The 22,103-nt window shown below is 60.3% G+C and overlaps 1 protein-coding gene across 1 annotated transcript in view; it reads left to right on the top strand.

Moving 5' to 3' along the window:
• Positions 1-22,103, top strand: part of MINK1 (misshapen like kinase 1) — a 45,797-nt gene that overhangs the window by 15,356 nt on the left and 8,338 nt on the right. The window contains exons 2-13 of the mRNA XM_044921395.1: positions 13,700-13,765; positions 15,530-15,586; positions 15,668-15,793; positions 17,478-17,588; positions 17,867-17,957; positions 18,330-18,460; positions 18,702-18,756; positions 18,898-18,976; positions 19,188-19,363; positions 19,800-19,869; positions 20,174-20,378; positions 21,547-21,660. Coding sequence (XP_044777330.1) covers positions 13,700-13,765; positions 15,530-15,586; positions 15,668-15,793; positions 17,478-17,588; positions 17,867-17,957; positions 18,330-18,460; positions 18,702-18,756; positions 18,898-18,976; positions 19,188-19,363; positions 19,800-19,869; positions 20,174-20,378; positions 21,547-21,660 — 1,281 coding nt within the window. The remainder of the gene's footprint in view (positions 1-13,699; positions 13,766-15,529; positions 15,587-15,667; positions 15,794-17,477; positions 17,589-17,866; positions 17,958-18,329; positions 18,461-18,701; positions 18,757-18,897; positions 18,977-19,187; positions 19,364-19,799; positions 19,870-20,173; positions 20,379-21,546; positions 21,661-22,103) is intronic.

Below are 22,103 nucleotides of genomic sequence, written 5' to 3'. Positions count from 1 at the left end.
CCTTCCACAGGGACAACCCTCCTCCCAGCCCCTCTCAGCCCTGCCTCCAGGGCCCTCAATCTGCCCGCCGCCCCCCCATCTTTCACCTGTCCTACACTCGGTTCTGCTTTTGACTGGTTTCTCCTCTCCTGTGTCGGCCACTCTTCACCCCAAATCCCGGAGACACCAACAGTGTTAATAAGTCACCTTTCGACACAGTTTTCCCTTGCTCTCTGGGAGGCAGTCTCTTCATAATGATTTTGTGCAAATTTGTACACTTAGTGGATTTCAAAATGTTTTCACATCCAAGAATTCTTGTGACGGGATTGGGTAGACAAGGAGATGGGGGTCTCCGAGGTGAAGTGACCTGCTGGTTTGCCCCCTTCACATGGAGGCTTCAGACCAGCGCCAGCCCTTGTGGGTCTCAGTGGCGCATACACACCAGCCCAGTCTCACCCAGCCCAGCCTCTGCCTGCTGCTTTCTCCTTTCACCTCCAGGACGCTAGCCCTGGATCTCTTCTTGCCTGCTGGCTTCCCACAGTCTTTGGATCCTTATTAATGTTCTCGTTTGGGGGCGCCTGGCTGGCTCAGTTGGTAGAGCGAACATGCAACTCTTAATCTCAAGGTTGTGAGTTCAAGCCCCATGTTGGGTGCGGAGCCTACTTAAAACAAAAGAATCACGTTCTTGTTTGGGTTTTGCCAACTGTATGAGAGTTCACTGCTTTAACAAAGTCCACTTTCTAGAGATACATAATCACCACACGTATAAATTACAGGGTGCTGATTGACATGACAAAAAGGGATTAACTTTTAGCAGCTGCTTTAGTGCATAGCTTTTCAGTGAATATTCATGGATTACTTGGGAAGTATGGAGATAAACCCAAAACTAGTGTTAGAAACCATTGATTGCACTAGGGAGGGTGGAAGGCTTTCCCAGAGAACACCAGCTCTCTTGCTTTTCTATATTCATTCAACAGACAGGTTCTGAATGTGGCCCTGACCCCTAAGAACGGCCTAGCAGAGGAGACAGTTAAAGACTTAATCACAAAACATGATTGTGCCGCAGAAGGGTCCTGTGGGAGCAGGTGGTCAGCCAGGGAGGCGTCCTGGAGGATGGGCACGGCCCGCAGGTCCGGGGCGGGAGCAGTGTGCTTGGAGGAGTGAACAGCAGGTGCAGAGCCTCAGCGGTGAGCAAGGGTGTGGTGAGTTAGAAGAGCCCGGAGAAGTCCAGGCAGGGCCTCTCTGCCTCCGCCTCTGTCCCAGCAAGAAACAAATGACCCCGAGGCGGGGCTGGCGAGGCTCCAGATGAGCCACACCTGGGAGATCAGCTGGAAGGCGGTCGGGTCTGAGCCTGAGGAAGAGCCTCTTTGGCCTGCAGATGGCAAATGAAATCTCCGGGGTTGGGCAGGGCACTGTGGGGCAGGGGACAGCGTGGCGTGGGCCACCAGAAGCCCCCTGGGATTTGCCGTGAGCGCGGGAGTCCCAGCTGCACTGCAGCAAACATTTAAGTCCTTGGAGCCTTGGTTTTCTCATCTGTGAAATGGGCTGACAAGCCCTGCCTGGGCTTCCCTGTAGGTCTGAAGTGCAAATGACGTGGTGACTGTGGAGTGCCCGACGTTTGGGTGCTGGCTGTGGTGGCCCCCCGGTGTGAGGTGACGGAGGGGATTCTGCCGGCCGCGGATGGTTCCGTGGCAGGGCCAAGATCAGACTGCTCCACAGCTTGTGATACTTGAGAAGCACAGTCCCGGGGCTGCGGGCGAGGCTGAGGGAAGACTCAGGAGGCGGCTCCGGGCAGGGGCGAGGCCGGACGGCCGAGGCCAGGGGCTGTCCTCCGGGGCCTGCCCCCGTCTGTCCCCCAGAACGCTCTGGGGGCAGGTGGGACCTCAGACACGAGCTGTTTATCTTTTAGGGTTTGGGGTTTATTTTTAAATTTCTGACTGTGCTGATGTTTATTTCTTCTTTTCCCTTTCCCCACTTCTCCAGCTCAGCCGCAGAAAGGGACCATCTGTCCCCTGCCTTGCCTGTGGCCATTTTAGAACCCGCACCACTGCTGGAGTTCTGGCCCCCTCTTCTCCTCCCCTCCCTCCTGCTGCTGACTTCCCCTGCCCTTCCCCCCAGGCTCCGTCTAGGGCCGCTCCAGCTCGCCTCGCAGGGCCTCCTGCCCCTCCTGCCCGGACCTGCTCTGAGGGTCTGAGGCCACCGTCGGTCTGTGGGGAACCTGGGCCTGGAGGTGGCAGGGGCCTCCCACCTCCTCGCTGCTCATACTGGTTTCCCATCAGAGTGGTACTTGTGTTCATGCGTGTGTCGTGTCCGGACCTGTTTCTGCCTCTGCGTGCGTGCGAGTCCAGGTCACGTGTGTGTGTGTCCTTCTGGAGGAGAGATTCAAAAACTGTTCCTCCCCCCAGCACAGAAACCTTTCCCGGTTCCTTCTGTCCCTCAGCTCCTAGCACCTGCTCTGCTCCCTCCCGCCCTGCGCTCCGTGAGCGCCTGAAAGCAAGGGTAGCCGCCCACTGAGGGCCAGCCCTTCCCGGGGAACCGGCATCCCGGGAATCCGAGGGCCTGTGCAGCCCCAGCAGCCCCGGCGTGGGAGGCAGGGCTGGGCCCGAGCAGAGTGCAGCCCGAGAACACAGGGGAGGGAGTTTGTGCAGGTTCTAGTTACTTCTGGCCGGGGCAGCCGATGGGGTGTTGGTGCCCCTCTCCTGGGTGGGCTTCCTTCCTCACGGGGAGCATGTCCTCTGTGCTTTGGCTTGGAGCCTGCTTCCCCAGGTAGGAATGGGGCAGGCACAGTCCCCGCCCCCGCCAGGTTGCCAGGGGCATGGGGGACATCTGGGCTCCCCTGGGGGCCTGCCTCCTGCGGGGGCGGCCGCCTGGTGTCTGCTGGGCCAGGAGGAGGAGGAGGTGATCAGATGAGACTCCTGCCACTTCGTGCGCTGGCCTGCATCCAGTCCCCTCCTCCGCGAGCACCCACACACTTCCCCACACCCGCACACCCGGAGCTCTCTTGGGCTTGCAGGCGCACAAGGCCTCGGGCTGCTCCCGGCTCATTGGAGGATGGCTAGACGGCCACCCCCCTCCCGGGCTTCTGCCCCCTCTGCGGCTCTGCGTGTCCTCACGTGTCCCCGGGGGACCTGGACCAACCGGGGAGCTGTCAGCCCCGCCCCTCAGCCTCGCCCCTGCCTGGCCCCCGCTTCGCAGCTTCCCCGGAGTCCTGTGGTTGGCGATGGGACTGAGGGCGGGCCCGAAGCTTCCTGTGCTTGGCAGCCACTGTGTTGGCATGTAGGCTGCCGGGGTCGTGGGGGTGGCTCTGAGGCCGCCGGTGCCTCGCTCCAGGGAGGCTGAGGGCCCCTCTCCAGCCTGGACCTTGGTACCCCACGGCCTTTGCCCCTCTTCCCCTCTGTGTGGGCCTTCGGGGTCACAGGGAGAGCTCAGGCAAACGGGCCTGTTGTCTCCCTCTGGGAGGCGGACAGAGGGCCGCTGTGCCCAGCCCAGTCTCAGCACCTGGGCCCTGGCAGCCCGCTCGCCCAGGCTCCCCCGGGCTCCCCCAGGTTCTCCCAGGTTCTCCCAGGTCCAAGAGTTGTGTGGCTCAGGGGTCTACTGTGCCGCCCTCGTTGGGACCCTCTGTGGACCACGGCTCCCCACTCTTTCCCTAGAGCCCCTTCCCCGTCTGTCTGTCTGTCTGTCTGCCACAGGTTCTTCTGCGGAGCCCTTGCCCCACCCCCGCAGCCCCGCTTCCTGTCCAGGGCAGGGTGGCACCTCTGGGCCCTGCCTACAGCAGCGGGACCTGCCAGGGCACATCCCAGTGAGTAATCACTGTGGGCCTGCAGCGCAAGACAGATCAGCCCTCCCCCACCCCTCTCCCCAGGCCTTCCGGGTCTCCTTTCTGCCACTCTGGAGCCTTCTAGAATCTCTTGGGAATTCTGAGTGGATGGACCCTTGCAGCTCTGAAATTCTGTAACTCTAAGACCTGCGATGGGAGGGGGGAGGGGGTGCCCGGCCGGCTCCATCGGAAGAGCAGTGACTCTTGATCTGGGGTTGTGACTTCAAGCCCCACGTTGGGCGTAGAGCTTACTTTTAAAAAATAAAATCTAGGGGCGCCTGGGTGGCTCAGTCGTTGAGCATCTGCCTTCGGCTCAGGTCATGATCCCGGGGTCCTGGGGTCGAGCCCCGCATCAGGCTCCCTGCTCGGCGGGAAGCCTGCTTCTCCCTCTCCCACTCCCCCTGCTTGTGTTCCCTCTCCCGCTGTGTCTCTCTCTGTCAAGTAAATAAATAAAATCTTAAAAATAAAAAAAAAAAGGCCCACAGGTCAGCAGAAAAGTCGGGGGTCCGTTTCCCCTCGTACCTCCCTATCCCGCTGTTGCACAGATGACCCGTCAGCGCGTTCATCCTCTGCTCTCCATGCTGGCGTCTGACTTAGGAGCTCCCAGGAGGCAGAGCCGGGATTTAAGGAGGCCCCGTGTGGCAGGCAGGCAGAAGAGCTGTGGTTAGCATTGGAAATAACAGTTTGCATGGTTAAAGGACTTCACGAAACCCTTTATCTCCCGGGGTTCCATCTGCAGGCAGAGCAGACACGGTGGGAGTGCCTCCCGCTTCCCAGACACAGGAAATGTGAAGGACGCTGGAGGAGGCCTGTTGTCAGTGGAAGGGGACCGGAGACCAGGGGTCAACCCTGCCAGGTCTGGGCCACTTCCAGGAAACGTCACCCCTGCCCTAAGGTGCTTGCCGCCCTTTGCCCATTTGCCACCCACCCCTTTCCTCCCAGACTTCAGGGGACCCGGAGCCCTCCTGTCCCTTTTTTTTTTTTTTTTTTAAAGATTTTATTTATTTATTTGACAGAGACAGCGAGAGAGGGAACACAAGCAGGGGGAGTGGGAGAGGGAGAAGCTGGCTTCCCGCGGAGCAGGGAGCCCGATGCGGGGCTCGATCCCAGGACCCCGGGACCCTGACCCGGGCCGAAGGCAGACGCTGAAGGACTGAGCCACCCAGGCGCCCCCTTCCTATCCCTTTCTAGGTCCCTGCACGCTAGTCTGTCCGCCCCTTGCCCTACGGCCCCAGCCCTCTGCCCCTGTGAGCCCAGCTTCAGTTAGTATCTCCACCGCCCCTGCCACCGCATCTCAGCCTGAGCCCGACGTGAACGACCGGTGGTGGTTTTCTCTTGAGAGGTGGTCGCAGCGGTCATACTGAACCTCTCCTCAGCCTGTCCTGCGGCTGCATTAAATGGCTCCAGGCTTTGGGGAAGAGAAGGGAAGGTGTCAGCTGGTGCCGGGCCCCCCGCCCCAGACTGGCTGCCTTGCTGCTCGTCAGAGTTCTGCTCGCCCTTTCCCCCTTGTCCTTGCTCCAGATGGGGGCTGTGGGAGGGCCGGGAGCCCCTCGACGGCCCGCGGAGCAGGGGAGAAAGAGCCAAGGCCGGGGCGCGCCCAGCTCTCTCCTGGCCAGCAGAGCCGGTGACCAAAGGGTGAGTCGGCACCTTGGGAAGGACCCCGGCGCTGGGCCCCACTGTCGCTTACTGACGTTTGTCGGGCCCCCGGCCTGCGCCCGAGGCTGGAGGGGTCCTGGGGCCGTAGCTGGGGTCACTGACTCTGCGAAGTCTTTAAAGGGGGATTTAAGGGAGCTGAGGAGCTCGCGCGCACTCAGAGACGCGCCTGGCGCTGGGAGGAGACGGGCCGAGGGGCCGCTGTCCCGCGTGAGCCGCGTCCCGAGTGTGTGCGCGGGGCGTTGCCCGGGTGTGGGACACATGGCCCTGGCCCCACGGCTGTCTCTTCACGGGTGAACGCACGTGCTTACGGGCCGTATGGATGCCACGCAGTGGGGGGCACAGTGCCCCGGAGCCCGGCTGGGCCGGCAGCGGACCTCCCCGAGGGGGTCTGGTTCTTGTCTCCCAGCCCCGCTCATCGGCCACGGAGTCCAGCGTCTTTTCTGTCCACTGGAGACTTTCTAAAGCTGTAATGTATGCAAACGCTCTGGTCCAGAAGCTCTCGGGAGTGACAGAGAGCGGCACAGACCGTCGCCCTACATGCTCCCTATGCAGCGAAAGTACATGGACCCTTGACCGCCGCGGAGCGGGGGACGCCTGTGCCCCGCACCGTCAGAAATCTGTGTGTCATCCTGCGTGTCATCCTGGACTCCCCGAAAACATAAGCAGCCGATGGGTCACTGCATCCCTACTGCAAAGGGAGGCTTTTCTATTCACTCCTGTCTTCCTGACACACAGCACGGCCGTGAGGACGCAGCCCCGAGGTTGGCAGCTTCGTGGGGTGTGGACCGGAGTATTGACAGCCAGACTGAGAGCCGGAAAGTCTTCTCATCTTGTTGAAAGGGAACCCAGGGAGGTTAAGTGACTTGCCCTGAAACACACAGCCTCTTAGCAGCAGAGCCAAAAATAGAAACCAAATTCCCTAACTCTTAATCCTGTAAGTGGCTGTGTTTGATCATCTTCTGTGTTTGGCTGAGGGCCTTTTCATATGTGTTAATAGACCAAAAGCACTTTGGGGGCTCCCTTCCATGTTTGTAGGGTCGCTTTCTTGGTATGGAGACTGTCACCAATCAAAATACTTTACTGAGAGCTATGGGAGCTACTCTTAGCATTATTTTTCTTTGATTTTTTTGTTTTTTTAATTAAGTAACCTGTATGCCCGACGTGGGGCTTGAACTCACCCCGAGATCAAGAGTCACATGCTCTTCTGACGGACCCATCCCCGCGCCCCTGGATTATCATTTTTGATAACAGCCTTATTGATCTGTAATTCACATAGCACACACCTCAGTAGGGTGGACTGTAGTGTGCTCACAGACTGACACCACTATCCAGGGTCAGGACATTTTCGTCAGCCCCAAACAAAACCCAGTACCCCCTGCAGTCACTACCATTCCCCCCCGCCACGCCCCACCCCCACCCCAGCACTGGAAACCACTCTTTCCTGTCTCTGTGGACGTGCCTGCTATGGGCTTTACACATAAATGGAGCCACACAAAATGGGGTCTTTTTTTTTTAAGGTATCTATTTATTTATTAAGATTTTACTTATTCAGTTGAGAAAGAGAGAGACAGAGAGAGCACAAGCAGTCTCCCTGCTGAGCAGGACCCTGGGATCATGACCTGAGCCACAGGCAGACACCCAACCGTCTGAGCCACCCAGGCAGCCCTAGATTTTTATTTGAGAGAGAGAGCGTGAGAGAGAGAGCACAAGAGCAGGGAGAGGGAGAAGCAGACTCCCCGCTGAGCAGGGAGCCCGATGCGGGGCTCGATCCCAGGACCCCGGGATCATGACCTGAGCCGAAGGCAGACGCTTAACCGACTGAGCCACCCAGGCGTGCCAACATGTGGCCTTTTGATGGGCTTCTTTCACTTAGCATGTTTTCCAGGTTCATCTGGTGTTCTAGCGTGTGTCCATGCTTCATACCCGTTCATTGCCAAATAATACCCCGTCATGTGGATAGAGCACATTTACGCATCCACCAGTTGATGGACATTTGGGTTTTCGCTGCTCTTGGGCGGCAGTGACTAATGCGGCGGTGAGTGCTGCATGTATGGATTGTGGTGCATACGTATGTTTTCAGTTCTCCTGGGCATCTACTTGCTGCATCACGTGATAACTCTCGGTCCTACATTTTGAGGAACTGCCACACTGTTTCCCAAAGTGGCTGCGCCATCTTACATTCCACCAGCGGTGCACAAGGGCTCCGAGATCCCCATCTCCTCCTGGAGCTTGTCCGTGCCCGTCCTTGTGACAGTAGCCGTCTTAGTGGCCGTGACGTGGGCTCTTGTGTGGTTTGGGTTCGAATTTCCCTCGTGACTAATGATGTCCACCTTTTCGTGTGCTTATTGGCCACTGTATATCCTCAGAGAGATGTCTATTCAGATCCTTTGCCCATTTTTTAATTAATTGGTTTGTTTGTCTTTTTATTGTTATTTTGTCCTTAAGGAGTCCTTTTTATATTCTGGATACAAGTCCTTATCTGATACATAATTTAAAACGTTTTCTCTCATTATGTGGGTTGTCTTTTCACTTTCTTGTTGGTGTCCTTCGAAGCACAAAAGTTTTAAATTTTGAGGAAATTCAACTTATGTGTTTTTTTTTCTTTTGTGGTTTATGCTTTTGGTGTCCTTTGTAAGGAACCATTGCCTGATCCAAGGTAATGAAGATTTACTTCTGTGCTTTCTTTTAAGATTTCCATGGTTTTAGGGGGCGGGGGAAAAAAGATTCTATGATTTTAGCCCTTACATTTTTAGGTCTGTGATCCATTTTGAGTTAAAATTTTATACGGTACAAGGTAGGGATCCAACTTCATTCCTTTGCATGTGGATACTCAGTTGTCCCAGTCATTTGTTGAAAAGACTTGAATGCCTTGGTGCTCTTGTCAAAATTAAATTGACCACAAATTAGAGAGTTGATTTTTGGATTCTCCATTCTAGTCCATTGATCCAGATGTCTGTCATGCCACTCTCACACTGTCTTGATTACTGTCGCTTTGCAGTAAGTTTTGAAATCAGGAAGTGTGAGTCCTCCACCGTTGTTCTTCTCTTTTGAGATTGTTTGTTTCTCTTGGATCCCTTGCATTTCCATATGATGTTAGGATAAACTTGTCAATTTCTGCAAAAAATGCCCAATGGGATTTTGACAGAAGTGCACCGAATCTGTAGATACTAACAATATTAAGTCTTCTGATCCATGAACATGGGAAATCTGTCCATGTACTTAGGTCTTTAACTTGTTCCAACAATGTTTCTAGTTTTCGGTGTCCCCGTCTGACACTTTTGTAGTTAAATGTATTCTTTTGGATGCTACTGTAAATGGGATTGTTTTCTTAATTTCATTTTTGGATTAGTCATTGTCGTACATAGATACAGGGTTGGGTTTTGTTCATTAATCTTGCATTCTTTTTTTTTTTTAAGATTTTATTTATTTATTTGACAGAGAGAGGCACAGCGAGAGAGGGAACACAAGCAGGGGGAGTGGGAGAGGGAGAAGCGGGCTCCCTGCTGCAGGACTGGATCCCAGGACCCTGAGATCATGACCCTAGCCGAAGGCAGACGCTTATAGACTGAGCCACCCAGGCGCCCCTAATCTTGCATTCTGCAACCTTGCTGAACTCAATTGATTTGTTCTCACAGATTTTTAGTAGATTTCTTAGGATTTTTCTGTGCACATGCTGATGTCATGTGCAAACAGAGATAGTTCTACTTCTTCTTTTCCTACCCAGATGCCTTTTATTCCTTTTTCTTTCCTGATGATGCTGAGTAGAACCGCCGGTATAACATTGAATAGAAGTGCCAAGAGTCGACAGCTTCGTCTTACTCTCAGATTATTTAAAGAAGAGCACGTCTCCACGTGGTCCTATTCTTGAGAAGCTCAATCGCACAGTCTCCATTGTGAGGTTAATACGTGAAACCGAGGTTGGCATTCATGGGTGGGACAGCTTGGGATGGGCTAGGGTAGCTGGGGAAGACTTCCTGAAACAGGATTTGGCTCGGACAGGAACAGGTCATCGTTGGGCGGGGTCGGCGCGTGAACACAGAGAAAAACGGGTGTGAGTTGAGTCTGTGGGGCTGGAGGGGCTGTGGGGCTGCTACAGGAGGACAGTAGTTCATCACCGTTCTGCAGAGGCCCACACCCCACCCACCTGTCAGTACCCCCCTGAAGTGCACAGTTTCTCAAAGTGGGTCCATCGACCGGCCCACAGTAGAATCACCCGGGGAAGACGATGGGGGGATCTGTCCCTCACCCCAGACCTGCGTGCTGCATCGGAATCCTGGGAGCCAGATCCCAGGAGCGTCTTCCCGAGTGATCCTCGTGTATTCTGAGGACATCTCTTCCCCAGCTTTTCGACCTCACTCAGGCCCCCAGTCCCGCGTAGCCGATGATCTTCCCGCCGATGTGGTCCGTGAAGTCAAGGCCTCATCTTCCTCCTTGCCTCAACAGACCAGTCCCTCCTGTCCTCTCCCTCCTCCCATTAGTTGTCTGCAGCCTTGTTCCCGTCCCTTCCCACCTCCCCGCGTCCGGCTGGACAGGAACCCGGCGGCTGACGAAAGAGTTCGAGCAGCTGGAGGAAGAGCTGGAGGATGCTTCCAGCACGTTGTTTCGGCGCTGGGCCTGCATGCAGAGAGCCACCGAGCACGCGGACAGGCACATGTCTGAAGGGCTCATGCGAAGCCGGAACTGTGCCTAAATCTGTGCATTTGAACGGGGCCTTCTGGACCGCCGGTGCATGGACGGGAGAAACCAGACACGCACCGGAATCGCTACCATAACCCCGCAGGGGACGCAGTTTATGTTCAGGCTAAGAAGTCAATTCGGCAGGGCCCCTCCGTCTCCTGGCTTTTTGTCTTCCCTTCCACGGGCAGGGGAGACCTTCCTGTTTTGGAAACCCTCTGTCTAACCCTGCTGCCCCATCATCTGATTCCCCTCCGCTCAGCCTGGCTTCCCCAGAGGCCGCTGTGCCCGTGGGCCCCACTTCCTCCCCGACGAGGCCCTTCCAGCCCCACCCGGGCTGCAGTCTCCTGGGGCCAGTGGTGCTCTCCTCCGTGCAGGTGGTGCTCTCCTCCATGCTGTCTGTCCTGCTGTCTGTCTGACCTGCTGTCCAGCATGCAGAACAGGGCTGTTCCCAAGAGGCCGGCTCCTGTGTTCTCCCTTCACTGGACGTCTGTCTCCTGTGTCCACTCTCAGTCTGTCTCCAGACCCTCGTTTCTAACCGCCTGACGTCCCCTAACACATCTCAAACGCAACGTCCCGACCAAACTGCCGTCCCCCACCGGGCCCCCCTCGCTCTCACTTTCCTGGTGCTAGCTGACCGCCGACCCAGCCTGCAGAGCCCGGCTCCGTCCGCACTGTCTCCTCCAGGAGCCCACCTGACGTGCCCCACCTGCTTCAGTCTGTCCCCGAAGCCACGAAATGGACCTTCCACCCAGTCCCAGCCCCTCTGTGTGTGTGTGAGCAGGACAAGGCCCCAAACACTTAAATATTTGCTCAGGACACAGCTGATGCCCAAGACCTCCTAGAAGGCTACTCTCCAGGGCCTCCCACTCTGCTTGGCAGCTTCTCGATGCCTCGAGGGCCTTCACTCGCTCTTTCAGCATAAAATCCGGTACCGCCACCTGTCTGCATTGGGGTACTTGGCTTGTAAATCTCAAGGTCCGTCCTGGATCTTCCATGTTTCTCATGTATCGTTGAGCTCTGTTTGCGCCTAATTGAGTTGTCACCCAGTTGGCGCTCGATAAATGTTTACCAGGTAAATGAAAGAAGAGAAAGTTGCCTTACAGATTTCCCTGGATTAGGGCCTAGGCAGGCCCAGGGTGGGTGTAGACACTCACTCAGAAAATATTTATTGGTTGGTTAACGATGGGGCAACTTTGAATACCAGCCTGAGGTGTTGGGGCTCCTCTGTGAGCCCAGGGGCCAGGCCGGCTCTGGGCGCAAGAGGAAGGTCAGGAGGGTGACCTCGGGCCACGGACAGAGGCATGGTGAGGCATGAGCCGGGAGCGGGGACGCCCCGGGATTGAGAGGAAGACAAACGGGGCCGTCTGGAGGGAAGAAGGGACGGGCAACAGGTGTGGAAATGGTCCATGTTCTGTGCAGGGGGCCGGGCACCACAACGCCCGTCACAGGCCTGGTCTCGGCTTCGTTCTCTGGAAAGCCCTTCCCAGGAGGTGCGCCGTGCCATCCTGGTTTGCAGGTCAGGAGAGCTGAGCCCGGAGATTGCGTCTGACCCCAAGGATTGCTTTCTTCCCCCAGCATCTCCCACACATCTGAGGAGGAGGCGGGTTCGGGTCTGAGGTCAGAGAATTAAACCGTCCGTCCTTCCCTGTTAGGTGAGGAGCGCCCCGAAATTCACAACCACAAGTCCCTGTTCCGAGGCGGACGGACACAGATGTGTCCGTCTGCCTCGGAAAGAGCGGAGTAGACGTAAGAAAGGACTGCCCAACAGGCTGGGCTCAGAGGCCCCCGAGAGGCTGAGCCCTTCTGGGGGGGCTAGGTGCCTGCAGGCAGACGAGAACCGGGTCCAGGCTCCCAGCCGCTCCCATCGGTCCCTGTGCAGTGACACTTTCTCCCTTCCCTGGGGGGCCTACTGTTTTGTTAGACCTGATCAAGGTGGTTTTGTCGTCGGCGTGTTTTTGTTGGATAATTTCAGCTGGAGCTTGGCCGGGTCAGCCCAGTGCCCTGGGGAGCACGCGGAGGGAGCCCCTCGGCACCTTCCCTCACGGCTTCCCCAGAGCAGGTGTGGGCTGTTCTCCGGCTACTGCGTGCCGGGCCCGGGCTGGGTGCTGGACACGCTGCTGAGCAGGGAGGGTTCCGGCCCTTTCTTCCGGGAGCTTCCGGGCGAGGAAAGTCACGGTCTCGGTGCGCGGTGGTGCGCACTCTGAGGGGATGTACAGGGAGGGCACTGTGTGTCCACGCCTTCAGGTCCCCTTGCCGGGAAAGCGAGCACAGTGGGGCGTCCAGTGCGGACGCCCTGCAGAAGCCTTGGGCTGGCGTCTCCCCGCCGTCCGGCCCATCCAGGTTAGGTTTCGCTGCTGGTGGCCATGGAGGAGCGGTCAAGGGTTCTTTTGTTTTCCAGAAAGCCTATGCTGGGTTTCAGAATCGGGGAGAAAGGAGTTTCGGGTTATATACTTTTCAGACCAGCTCAGAGGCCCAGGTGCCTCCTGGGGAGAGTGTTCTGGGTGGTGTCACCCCCGCCTGCCAGGCCTGCAGGTGGCCGAGGGGTGGGTGGCCTCCCCGCGGCCGTGCCGGCTGCTTGCTCTTGGTCCCGCAGGCAGTGAGCTTCTGGAGGCTTTGTCTGAGCCCTTCGAGCCTCTCCTCCTGGCACCGCCTGGCTCCAGAAAGCCCCCTGCCCCTCCCAGCGGCCCTCTCTGTCCCCTGCTCTCCCGCCCTGGGGCTCAGGACGACCTCAGAGAAGTGAAGAAGCGGGAAAGGGACAGGAGGAGGGGCTTCTGGATTTCCAGCCCCCTGCTAGCTTCCTTCTCCCTGCTTTTAAAAAATCATAGGGGCGCCTGAGTGGCTCAGTCGTTGGGTGTCTGCCTTCGGCTCAGGTCATAATCCCAGGGTCCTGGGATGGAGCCCCACATCGGGCTCCCTGCTCGGCGGGGAGCCTGCTTCTCCCTCTCCCACTCCCCTTGCTTGTGTTCTGTTTTTTTTTTTTTAAGATTTTATTTATTTATTTGAGAGAGAGAATGAGATAGAGAGAGCATAAGAGGGGGGAGGGTCAGAGGGAGAAGCAGACTCCCTGCTGAGCAGGGAGCCCGATGCGGGACTCGATCCCGGGACTCCAGGATCATGACCTGAGCCGAAGGCAGTCGCTTAACCAACTGAGCCACCCAGGCGCCCCCCTTGCTTGTGTTCTTTTTCTCGCTGTGTTTCTCTCAAATACATAAAATTTTTTTAAAAATAAAAAAATATTTTACTGAACACATGCACTCTGTGCCAGGCACCGTCTCAAGCTCTTGATGGGTGTTGCCTCGTTTACAGGTGACCCCAGCTCCAGAGGCGCACGCTCAGAGGCCGCAGACGCTCAGTTTGTCACTGCCTGTGGGCTCCCACTGCTGTCATCTCTCCCCTTCTTCGGACTTTTCCTGTAGAACAGGACCTCTGAGCCAATCTGTGAAAACCACAGCTGGGTCTGGGGTCCCCCGAAGCCCCCTCTAATACACCCATGCTCACTCATCTGACCGGATACCTCTCTCCCCGCTCTGTTCTGAAGTCCCGACACTTGTTCTTTCCCCCTCCCCGCAGGACCCCGCTGGAATCTTCGAGCTGGTGGAAGTGGTCGGCAATGGAACGTATGGACAGGTGTACAAGGTCAGGCTCTAATGGGGCGGGAACATGAGGCCCCTCCATGGGGCCCTCGGGAGGGGTGGCAGGGGCAGGCCCTAGGTCTGGGGCTGTGGGCGGTGACGGGGGCTGGGAGAGGGGAGGGAGGGCCTGGGAGAGGCAAGGAGGGTGAAAGTAATGGGGGAAGGAAGGTCAGGAAGTGGGGTGTTCTTGCTGGCCAGTGCGTGGAGTCTCCATGAGTCCCAGGTGCAGCAGGAGGAGGTCTGGATCCAGGCGGGGTGTGGGCAGGGGCACAGGAGGGCAGTGGCGAGAGTGTGCGTGCGTGCTCACGTGTGTATCCGTGTGTGTATATGTGTGCGCACGTGCATGTGTGCATCTGTGTGTGTGTGCGTGCATGTGTGTATTTGCGTGTGCACGTGTGTATCTGTGTGTGCATATCTGCGTATCTGTGTGTGCGTGTGTCCATGTGCATGTATGCGTGTGAGTCTGTGTACATGTGTGTAGCTGTGCATGTGTGTGTGTGCATGTGTGCATCCGTGTGCGTATCTGTGCGCGTGCGCGTCTGTCGGGGCTCACCCGAGAACGCAAAGCAGAGCTCAGGCCACCAGCACAGCTCTGGCTTTTCTTCCAAGACCGCAGCGAGGCCCAGCCTTGGCGCTGGCGGAGCCCCAGGACCTGTCGCAGAGGGGAAGTGGTGTTCTCGAGCTCCTGGGCCGGCCTGCAGCGGGTCTGGAGCCAGAGCTCTGGCCTTCTCCTCCGGGCCGCCCCGGACCGTTGCCTGTCGCTTTAGCCTGGCCCACCCAGCCCGACCATGGGTCCCACTAGGAGGGGGAGGTGGCATGTTAGATGTTCCCCAGAGCTGGGGCCTCCAGGGCACACACCCGCCTTATGTGTCTCCTGACACGATGCTAGGCCTTTCCACCAGTCTCTGCATCTCAGGGGCATTTCCTGGGTCACTGGGACCACCCTGTAAGCTTTGGGGAAAGGTGCACCCCTCCCCCATTTCCCCCATTGCTAGCCTGGTCGTTGCCGTGGAAATAGTAGCTCTGTGTTCTGCTTCTCTGGGCTCGGGGTCTTGGATGACTGCTGAGGACAAGAATGATCCGTGGGCTGCCCCCCCCCCCCTTCCCCAGGAAGCCTGAACTCCCTGATCCAAGGCTGGGATGGCTCCTGGAGGAATGTCAGAGGGAGGAGGGGGGAGGAGGGAGAATGGCAGGGACATACTCTAGAAGTTACTTCCCATTAGTGCCAGGGATGGGCCATCAACAGGCCGGTCAGCCTTCTGAGTTTCCCCGAGTTCCCTAAAATCCCAACTCTGTCTATTCTTTCCTGCCAAAAATAATAAAAAGCTTTGGAGGGGGTGATTCTGGGAAAGGCTTCCTGGCAGGGGGAGGGGCGCATGAGGCAGTGGGCATAGAAGGTGTCGGAGAGGCAGAGCCCCTCCCCCGGCCTCCCCCAGCTCCATCCAAGGCCGGAGAGAACCTTTCACTCCTTGCTCTATTTTTCAAACTGTGGGAAGTCCAGAGCAGAGGTGAATCTCCCTCGCCTCCCTAAGCTGTTTTAGGGGAGGAGACCCTTCATCTTGATCCAGCTTAGCGCTTGGAGTCCAGGCTCCATAGTGCTTCTTGGAGGCCTCTGCCTTCCCCTGTGACTGACCCATTAATGAAGTGTCCAGTCACCACGGAGACACTTTCTAAGACAGAAAACAGCCAGAAGGCATGGCCTGTCCCAGAATCACACCGTCCCTGGACGCAGACTCAGAGCCTCCACACCCGGCTTTCTGTCCCGCAGGGTCGGCACGTCAAGACTGGGCAGCTGGCTGCCATCAAGGTCATGGACGTCACGGAGGTAGGGAGCCATGGGGGCAGACGGCGGGCTGGCACCTAGGCGGGCCGGGGGCTCTCAGGCTCAGCCCTCCCATTCTCCTAGGACGAGGAGGAGGAGATCAAACAGGAGATCAACATGCTGAAGAAATACTCTCACCACCGCAACATCGCCACCTACTACGGGGCCTTCATAAAGAAGAGCCCCCCCGGGAATGATGACCAGCTCTGGGTGAGACGCCCCCCCACCCCCAGCCCTCGCTGTCTCCAGGCTCACCCACAAGCCAGCCTCGGCCCCCAGCCCTCCCTTAGTCTACAAGACTCCCTGCCTCCCTATCCAGAGCGCCTCCTGACTCACGCGCTGCGGCCTCTTGTCCTCTGAGTGTCTGGGGGGCCCTGGGGTCCTGGGGGTTTGCCCACACCTGTGTCTTCACCAGGAGCTTACACTGTGTGTGGCCCACACTTCCTAAGTGGTGAGCATCGTCACTGAGCCAGGGCTGGGGCAGGAGGTGAGTCCGTCAGTCCTGCCTTCACGCACAGCTCCGGGGGAAGCCACGGCCCCAAATACCGTGTGCAGAGGCAGGGCTCGGACCCTCCGGGCAGAGCACAAGCCCTTCTGGATGATTCCTCTAATCAGAGCTCGATGTGGCTCCTTTGGGCTTCCCCCAAATCCCCTCCTGGCCCAGAACATTCCTGAGAGTCTTTGCCCTCTGGGGCCTGGGCCCATTCCCCAGCCTTGACCTTCCTGCTCTGCAGCCCGGCCCCGGGAGAGTGCCAGGGAGCACATCGGTGGGCTTGGGGCTCATGCTGGGTCTCCCCTCCCGCCGTTGCCAGACAGGTACTTACTGAGCACCTCGTGTGTACTCTGCACAGATGGGCCGAGTCACGTCCCCGTTTCCAAGGCACTCGCACACACAGACTGTGCCCTAAGCAAGGGCGGCACAACTTCCTCCCGGGGCTTACCTGCCGGCTGTGTGTAGTGGGAGATCCTGAGGACCAGAGGCTAGGCGCTGGCCGGGGCGCCCCCTGCTGGCTGCACTGGACACCCCGCCCCCGGGACGGAGAGGCCCCGGGCCCACACGGGTGGCATGCAGATGCCCTTTTGCATGTACGAGTGTACACATTCCCTCCTGGCCTTTCTCTGCGTCAGATGTGGGCTTTTGGAAAACATACAGTGAGACTCTGTCACAGCCCTCCCGATCCCAGGGCGTCGTGCTGGGGTCTTCCCAGGACCCCTCCTGCAGCTCGCTGCTTGGTCTCCCGCAGGCCTGGAGAATCTTTCTGAGCCCCGTCTTGCCTCTGGGCCAGGGCTTGGCCGACCTTTCCTTGGCCGTGAAGGCCGGGCAGCAGGTGTCTGGGGCTCTGTGGACCCTGCAGTCTGTCCCGGCTTCTCATCGCAGCTGCTGGGCCCTGAAACAGCCACAGGAAGTGCGCCCATGAACGGGGACGGGAGTGTCGCTGGGCCCCCAGAAGCCTTTAGTTAGGACACTCAAACTTGAATTTTATAGGATTCTTAGTGTGATTGTTTTCAACCATTTATAAATGTAAAGACCAGGCTTCGCTCACCGGCCAAAGTTTGCCAACCCGCGCTCCGGGATGGCAGTTGTGGTTTCGGGCTGTGGTCCCCACGGGGCCCTGACGAAAGCCCCGGGCCCGTCCCCAAGGAGGACACGTGCATACACCTCATTCTGTCTAGTTACCAGGGTTCCTTGGGCTCCTCCTTAGGACCCAGACCGTCTCCCTCAGCCCCGCCCGCCCTGTCTTTCCTGACTGCATGGCCTTCTGCTTTGTGGCTCACCCCGTTGTGGCCCCAAGGCCTCTGGCCCTCCTTCCAGGGGGCTGGCAGGGGAAGGAGGCCCTGCCTGACGGTTGCTTCCCCCCGCCCCCCACACCCCCGTGCCTCCCTGGGCCCGTAGCTGGTGATGGAGTTCTGTGGTGCTGGTTCCGTGACAGACCTGGTAAAGAACACGAAAGGGAATGCTCTGAAGGAGGACTGTATCGCCTACATCTGCAGGGAGATTCTCCGGGTGAGCACCGGCCTCTCCCTGGACACGGACCCTCCCTGCCCCGGGGAGGCCCCAGGCGGGTCGGGGGTGGGAGACCGAGGCCGGCCCTGGAGAACTCTCCGGCAGCTGGGGGGGTGGGGACAGGCACCTCTGCCGCTTCACTCCCCCCTGCAGCTGCTGGGCCTTTCCGAGGACGCTCCCCACTGACACGCAGCCTGCGCTTGGGCTCCGGCGTGGGGAGGGGCTGCCCCATCCCCCCCCTCTGCTCGCTCACCTCCCCGCCCACCCTCCCGCTGCAGGGTCTGGCCCATCTCCATGCCCACAAGGTGATCCATCGGGACATCAAGGGGCAGAACGTGCTGCTGACGGAGAACGCCGAGGTCAAGCTAGGTACGCCCGTCCCCTCGCGGCAGATGGGGCTCTCTGACCTGCAGGACAGAGTGAGAGGCTGGGAGTCTTGCTCCCGCCCTTCCCCATCTCCTCCCCTGCGAGGGCCGCCCCCTGCTGGAAAGCAGTCCCGAAGTCCCCCCCCCCCCCCCCCACCCCGTACCTCTGTGTCCCAGGTGCTGTGCAGGTCCCTCCAGCCTGTCCCTTGGCCCTTTCGCATTGGTTTTCCCCCAAGATGCGGGGGAGGGGGGAGTGGATGGGGTGGCAGAGGTGTCCGGGAATGTCTGCAGAGGCCAGGACCTCCACTGCCCCTGGGGCACGCACCTGCCAGCACCAAGACCCTCCATGATGACCCCTTCCTCCGTGTCTTCCCAGTGGATTTTGGGGTGAGTGCTCAGCTGGACCGCACTGTGGGCAGGCGGAACACTTTCATTGGGACCCCCTACTGGATGGCCCCGGAGGTCATCGCCTGTGACGAGAACCCTGATGCCACCTACGATTACAGGGTACGGGGCGGGAGGCAGGGCGCGCGGAGGCAGCCAAGGGCGGGATGAGGATGGGGTGGTGGGTAGACTGAAGACACCGGGGGCCCAGATGGGCCGGGTGACACAGCGAAGGTGTGGTCGTGTGCTGGCAGTGAGGGGTGGGGTCCGCTGGAGCCCAGGAAGTGGCTCTGAAGAGGCCGAGATGGTGGGGGCAGAGGGCCATCAGGAGCATGCTCCGTCCCTCCTCCTCTCCCCTCTGCAGAGTGACATTTGGTCTCTAGGAATCACAGCCATCGAGATGGCAGAGGGGGCCCCCCGTAAGTGTGGAGCCGGGAGTGGAGGGAGCCCCAGAGGGGCTGTGGGGAGGGGGGCCATGGGGGGGTCATGGTGGGAGGGGCTCCTTGAGGCTCTCGGGGGCCAGGAGAGGGACTCATGGTGTCCCCCCCCCCACGTGCCAGCTCTGTGTGACATGCATCCCATGCGAGCCCTCTTCCTCATCCCCCGGAACCCACCCCCCAGACTCAAGTCCAAGAAATGGTAGGTCACTGGACCAGGCCCCCCACCTTCACCCCTGTGTCCAGTGCGGGGGTGCACCACAGAGGGGTGGGGGCTGGGGCTGGGGTTGGGATGCGGAGAAGACCCGAGGGAAACCCAGGTGGCTCTTGGACGGATGATTCCCCTCTCCCACCTCTGACCCCCCCCCCCCCTTGCGAGGGGCCCTCCCAGCGTGAGCCCCCTTCCCTTCCAGGTCTAAGAAGTTCACCGACTTCATTGACACGTGTCTCATCAAGACCTACCTGAGCCGCCCGCCCACGGAGCAGCTGCTCAAGTTCCCGTTCATCCGCGACCAGCCCACGGAGCGGCAGGTCCGCATCCAGCTCAAGGACCACATCGACCGCTCCCGGAAGAAGCGAGGCGAGAAAGGTCAGCGGGCCAGCAGGGAGGTCCTCCTCGGCAGCCCCGCTCCCCCCCTCTGGGGCCTAGTCCTCCCGGGCCGGGGAGCCCTTCTCCCCAAACTTTCAGCCCCTGGGGAATTTGTCCTCGTCCACCGCCCCCCCCCCCCGCTCCCAGGCAACCTCCCCCACCCAGGGCCACCCTGTTACAGCCTGACAGGGGCTCCATGGTGAGCGGGTGCGGGCGTACGTGCGCGCGTGCGCGGCGGTTGGCCACGGCCTGCCCGCTGTGGGGTCTGGTCCCCCGCTCTGCCCGCTCTGCCCGGGCCCACGTTCCAAGGAGGCGGGCAGGGGCAGGTGCGCGGCCCTCCCCGCGGACCGCATTGGTCAGCCCCATGGAAGGTTCCCGGCCCTGGGTGGGGTCTGGGGCGCCGGGTGAAGGAACAGTGGTGGGCTTCCCCCTGCAGAGGAGACGGAGTACGAGTACAGCGGCAGCGAGGAGGAGGACGACAGCCACGGGGAGGAAGGCGAGCCCAGGTGGGCCACAGCCCCGGCCACGGCCGCTGGTCTGCGGTGGGCGGGGGGGGGGGGGGGGCGGGCCCCGGCGGGGGGGCCGCCGGGCCCCCCGCGGGGGGGGCGGGGGCAGAGCCCCGGCGCAGGGGCAGCCGTGCTTCCTGCCGTGGGGGCCGCCGGCCTGCGGTGGGGGGCGGTGGGGGTTAGGGCGGTGGAGCCCACACACCCGCGGCGGGGGCTGGAGGAGCGGCGGGGGGCGGCCCACCGAGGGCTGCCGGCCCTGAGCCCCGCGCATGCGCTGACCCCCGCGCCGTCCGCCCGGCCCCAGCTCCATCATGAACGTGCCGGGGGAGTCGACGCTGCGCCGGGAGTTCCTGCGGCTGCAGCAGGAGAACAAGAGCAACTCGGAGGCCCTGAAGCAGCAGCTGCAGCAGCAGCAGCAGCGCGACCCCGAGGCGCACATCAAGCACCTCCTGCACCAGCGCCAGCGCCGCATCGAGGAGCAGAAGGAGGAGCGGCGGCGCGTGGAGGAGGTGGGGCGGCCCCCGGGCGAGGCGGGCGGGAGCTCCGCGGCCCCTCAGACCTGTGCGCAAAGGCGCGCTGCCCCCGCCGGCCGTGCGTGCGGCGTGGCCCCGCGTGCGGGGTGTCGGCGGCCCGCAGAGTGGACGCCTTCCGCACGGACAGGCTGGTCCCGCCCCTTGCGTGCGCGGAGCCCCCACCCCGTCCATCCCGCGGGATCTCGGGTGTCCGCACGCACTGCGGCGTCCTGGGCGGAAGCCCTGTCTAAAGACCCTCCTGTGCTTTTTGGTTGCGTGGGCTTCGATTTGCTGGAAAGCAGTCTTGTCACTTGGAGGTGGACAATGGAGGTGGTGGGAGAAATACCTTTTAATTAATAGTCTTATTTTTAAACAGAGTTTTTAAATCGCCAACTTAAAAGGCGCGCATCTGTATACATCGTACTGATGGGTTTATTCTGCGGGAGGGACCTGGTGAGGAAGGAGAAGGTGTAAATACAGCCTTCAGCGTGGGGACTTTTGTTGAAGCAATTACATGATTTCAGAGTTCGCGGAGAGCCGGACTTAACAAGAAAATCGTCCAAGTCCTAGGAGATACCCGTCTGCTGCCCCGCAAAGCAGCCCCTGTCCCTGCTGAGCCGGGCATGGCGGGCGAGGGGGGGGGCGCGCAGATGCCCGGCAGCGGGCGGACGGACGCAGCGCCGCGCGTGCCACGGCGTTCCCCTTGCGGGGACGGGCAGGGCACACGGGGCTCCGGGCTGCAGGGGCCCCTCCGCCGGCCCCCCCTCTAGTTTGGACACACTCGCCTGGACCCTGCGCTTCTGCGCGGGCGCCTGCCGCCCCCTTGTGGCCAGAGGCTGTCCGTGCGGCCCACCCCGCGCCGCTGGCGGCGGGGATGGGGGTGAGCGCCAGGGGCTGGGCGCCTAGCCGTCGGGCACTGTGCCGCCGTGGCTTGGCTTGCTTGGTGGAGGAGTGGACAGAGGAGGCGGCCCCCGAGGCGGCCCCCAGGGGCAGCAGTCCCCCGCAGCCGCTCCCCGCCGCCTCTCCCCGGCAGCGCCAGGGAGAAGGCCTGCCCGCACCGTCCAGTAGGGGCCCCCTTGCCAGCGGGCGCCGGAGGCCGGCCAGGCACCCCTTCCGGGGCTGAGTGTCTGGTCCGGGCCTGAAGAGCACCTCCTCGCACCCACAGCAACAGCGGCGGGAGCGGGAGCAGCGGAAGCTGCAGGAGAAGGAGCAGCAGAGGCTCGGGGACATGCAGGCCCTGCGGCGGGAGGAGGAGCGACGGCAGGCCGAGCGCGAGCAGGTACAGCGCCCCCAGCGCACACCGGACTCACCCCTTCCCTGCCCGGCCTCCCCTCTGCTCCTGCTGCCCGCCTGCCTGCGCCCGGCGCCCTCTCCCGGCTTTCCCGTCCCCTGGATTCCTCCTATCTTTTCCAGCTTCACTCTCTCTCTGTTTTCTCCCACCCTTCAACCCGCGCCCTGGCTCCTGCCCTCCTCCTGTCTCTGTGCCTTCATTCCCCATCTCTCTGCCCCGTCCTCCACTCCCCACCCCTGCACCTTCCCTCCCGGGACCCCCACCCTGGCTTCCTCCTCATCGCCTGCCCTCCCGGGGCTCATCCCACCCCATCTGCCCTCTCTCTGATTCTGCCCGCTCTCCTCCTCATCCTCACCCCACCGATCCCGTCCTCCAACGCCGCCGCCCCCCCCCCCCCCCCCCCCCCCCCCCCCCCCCCCCCCCCCCCCCCC

Source organism: Neomonachus schauinslandi, chromosome 15 (genome assembly GCF_002201575.2).
Source record: "Neomonachus schauinslandi chromosome 15, ASM220157v2, whole genome shotgun sequence".
Classification (NCBI taxonomy): Eukaryota; Metazoa; Chordata; class Mammalia; order Carnivora; family Phocidae; genus Neomonachus; species Neomonachus schauinslandi.
The sequence above is the reverse complement of the archived record's forward strand: the minus strand, read 5'-3'. Positions and strand labels throughout refer to the sequence as shown.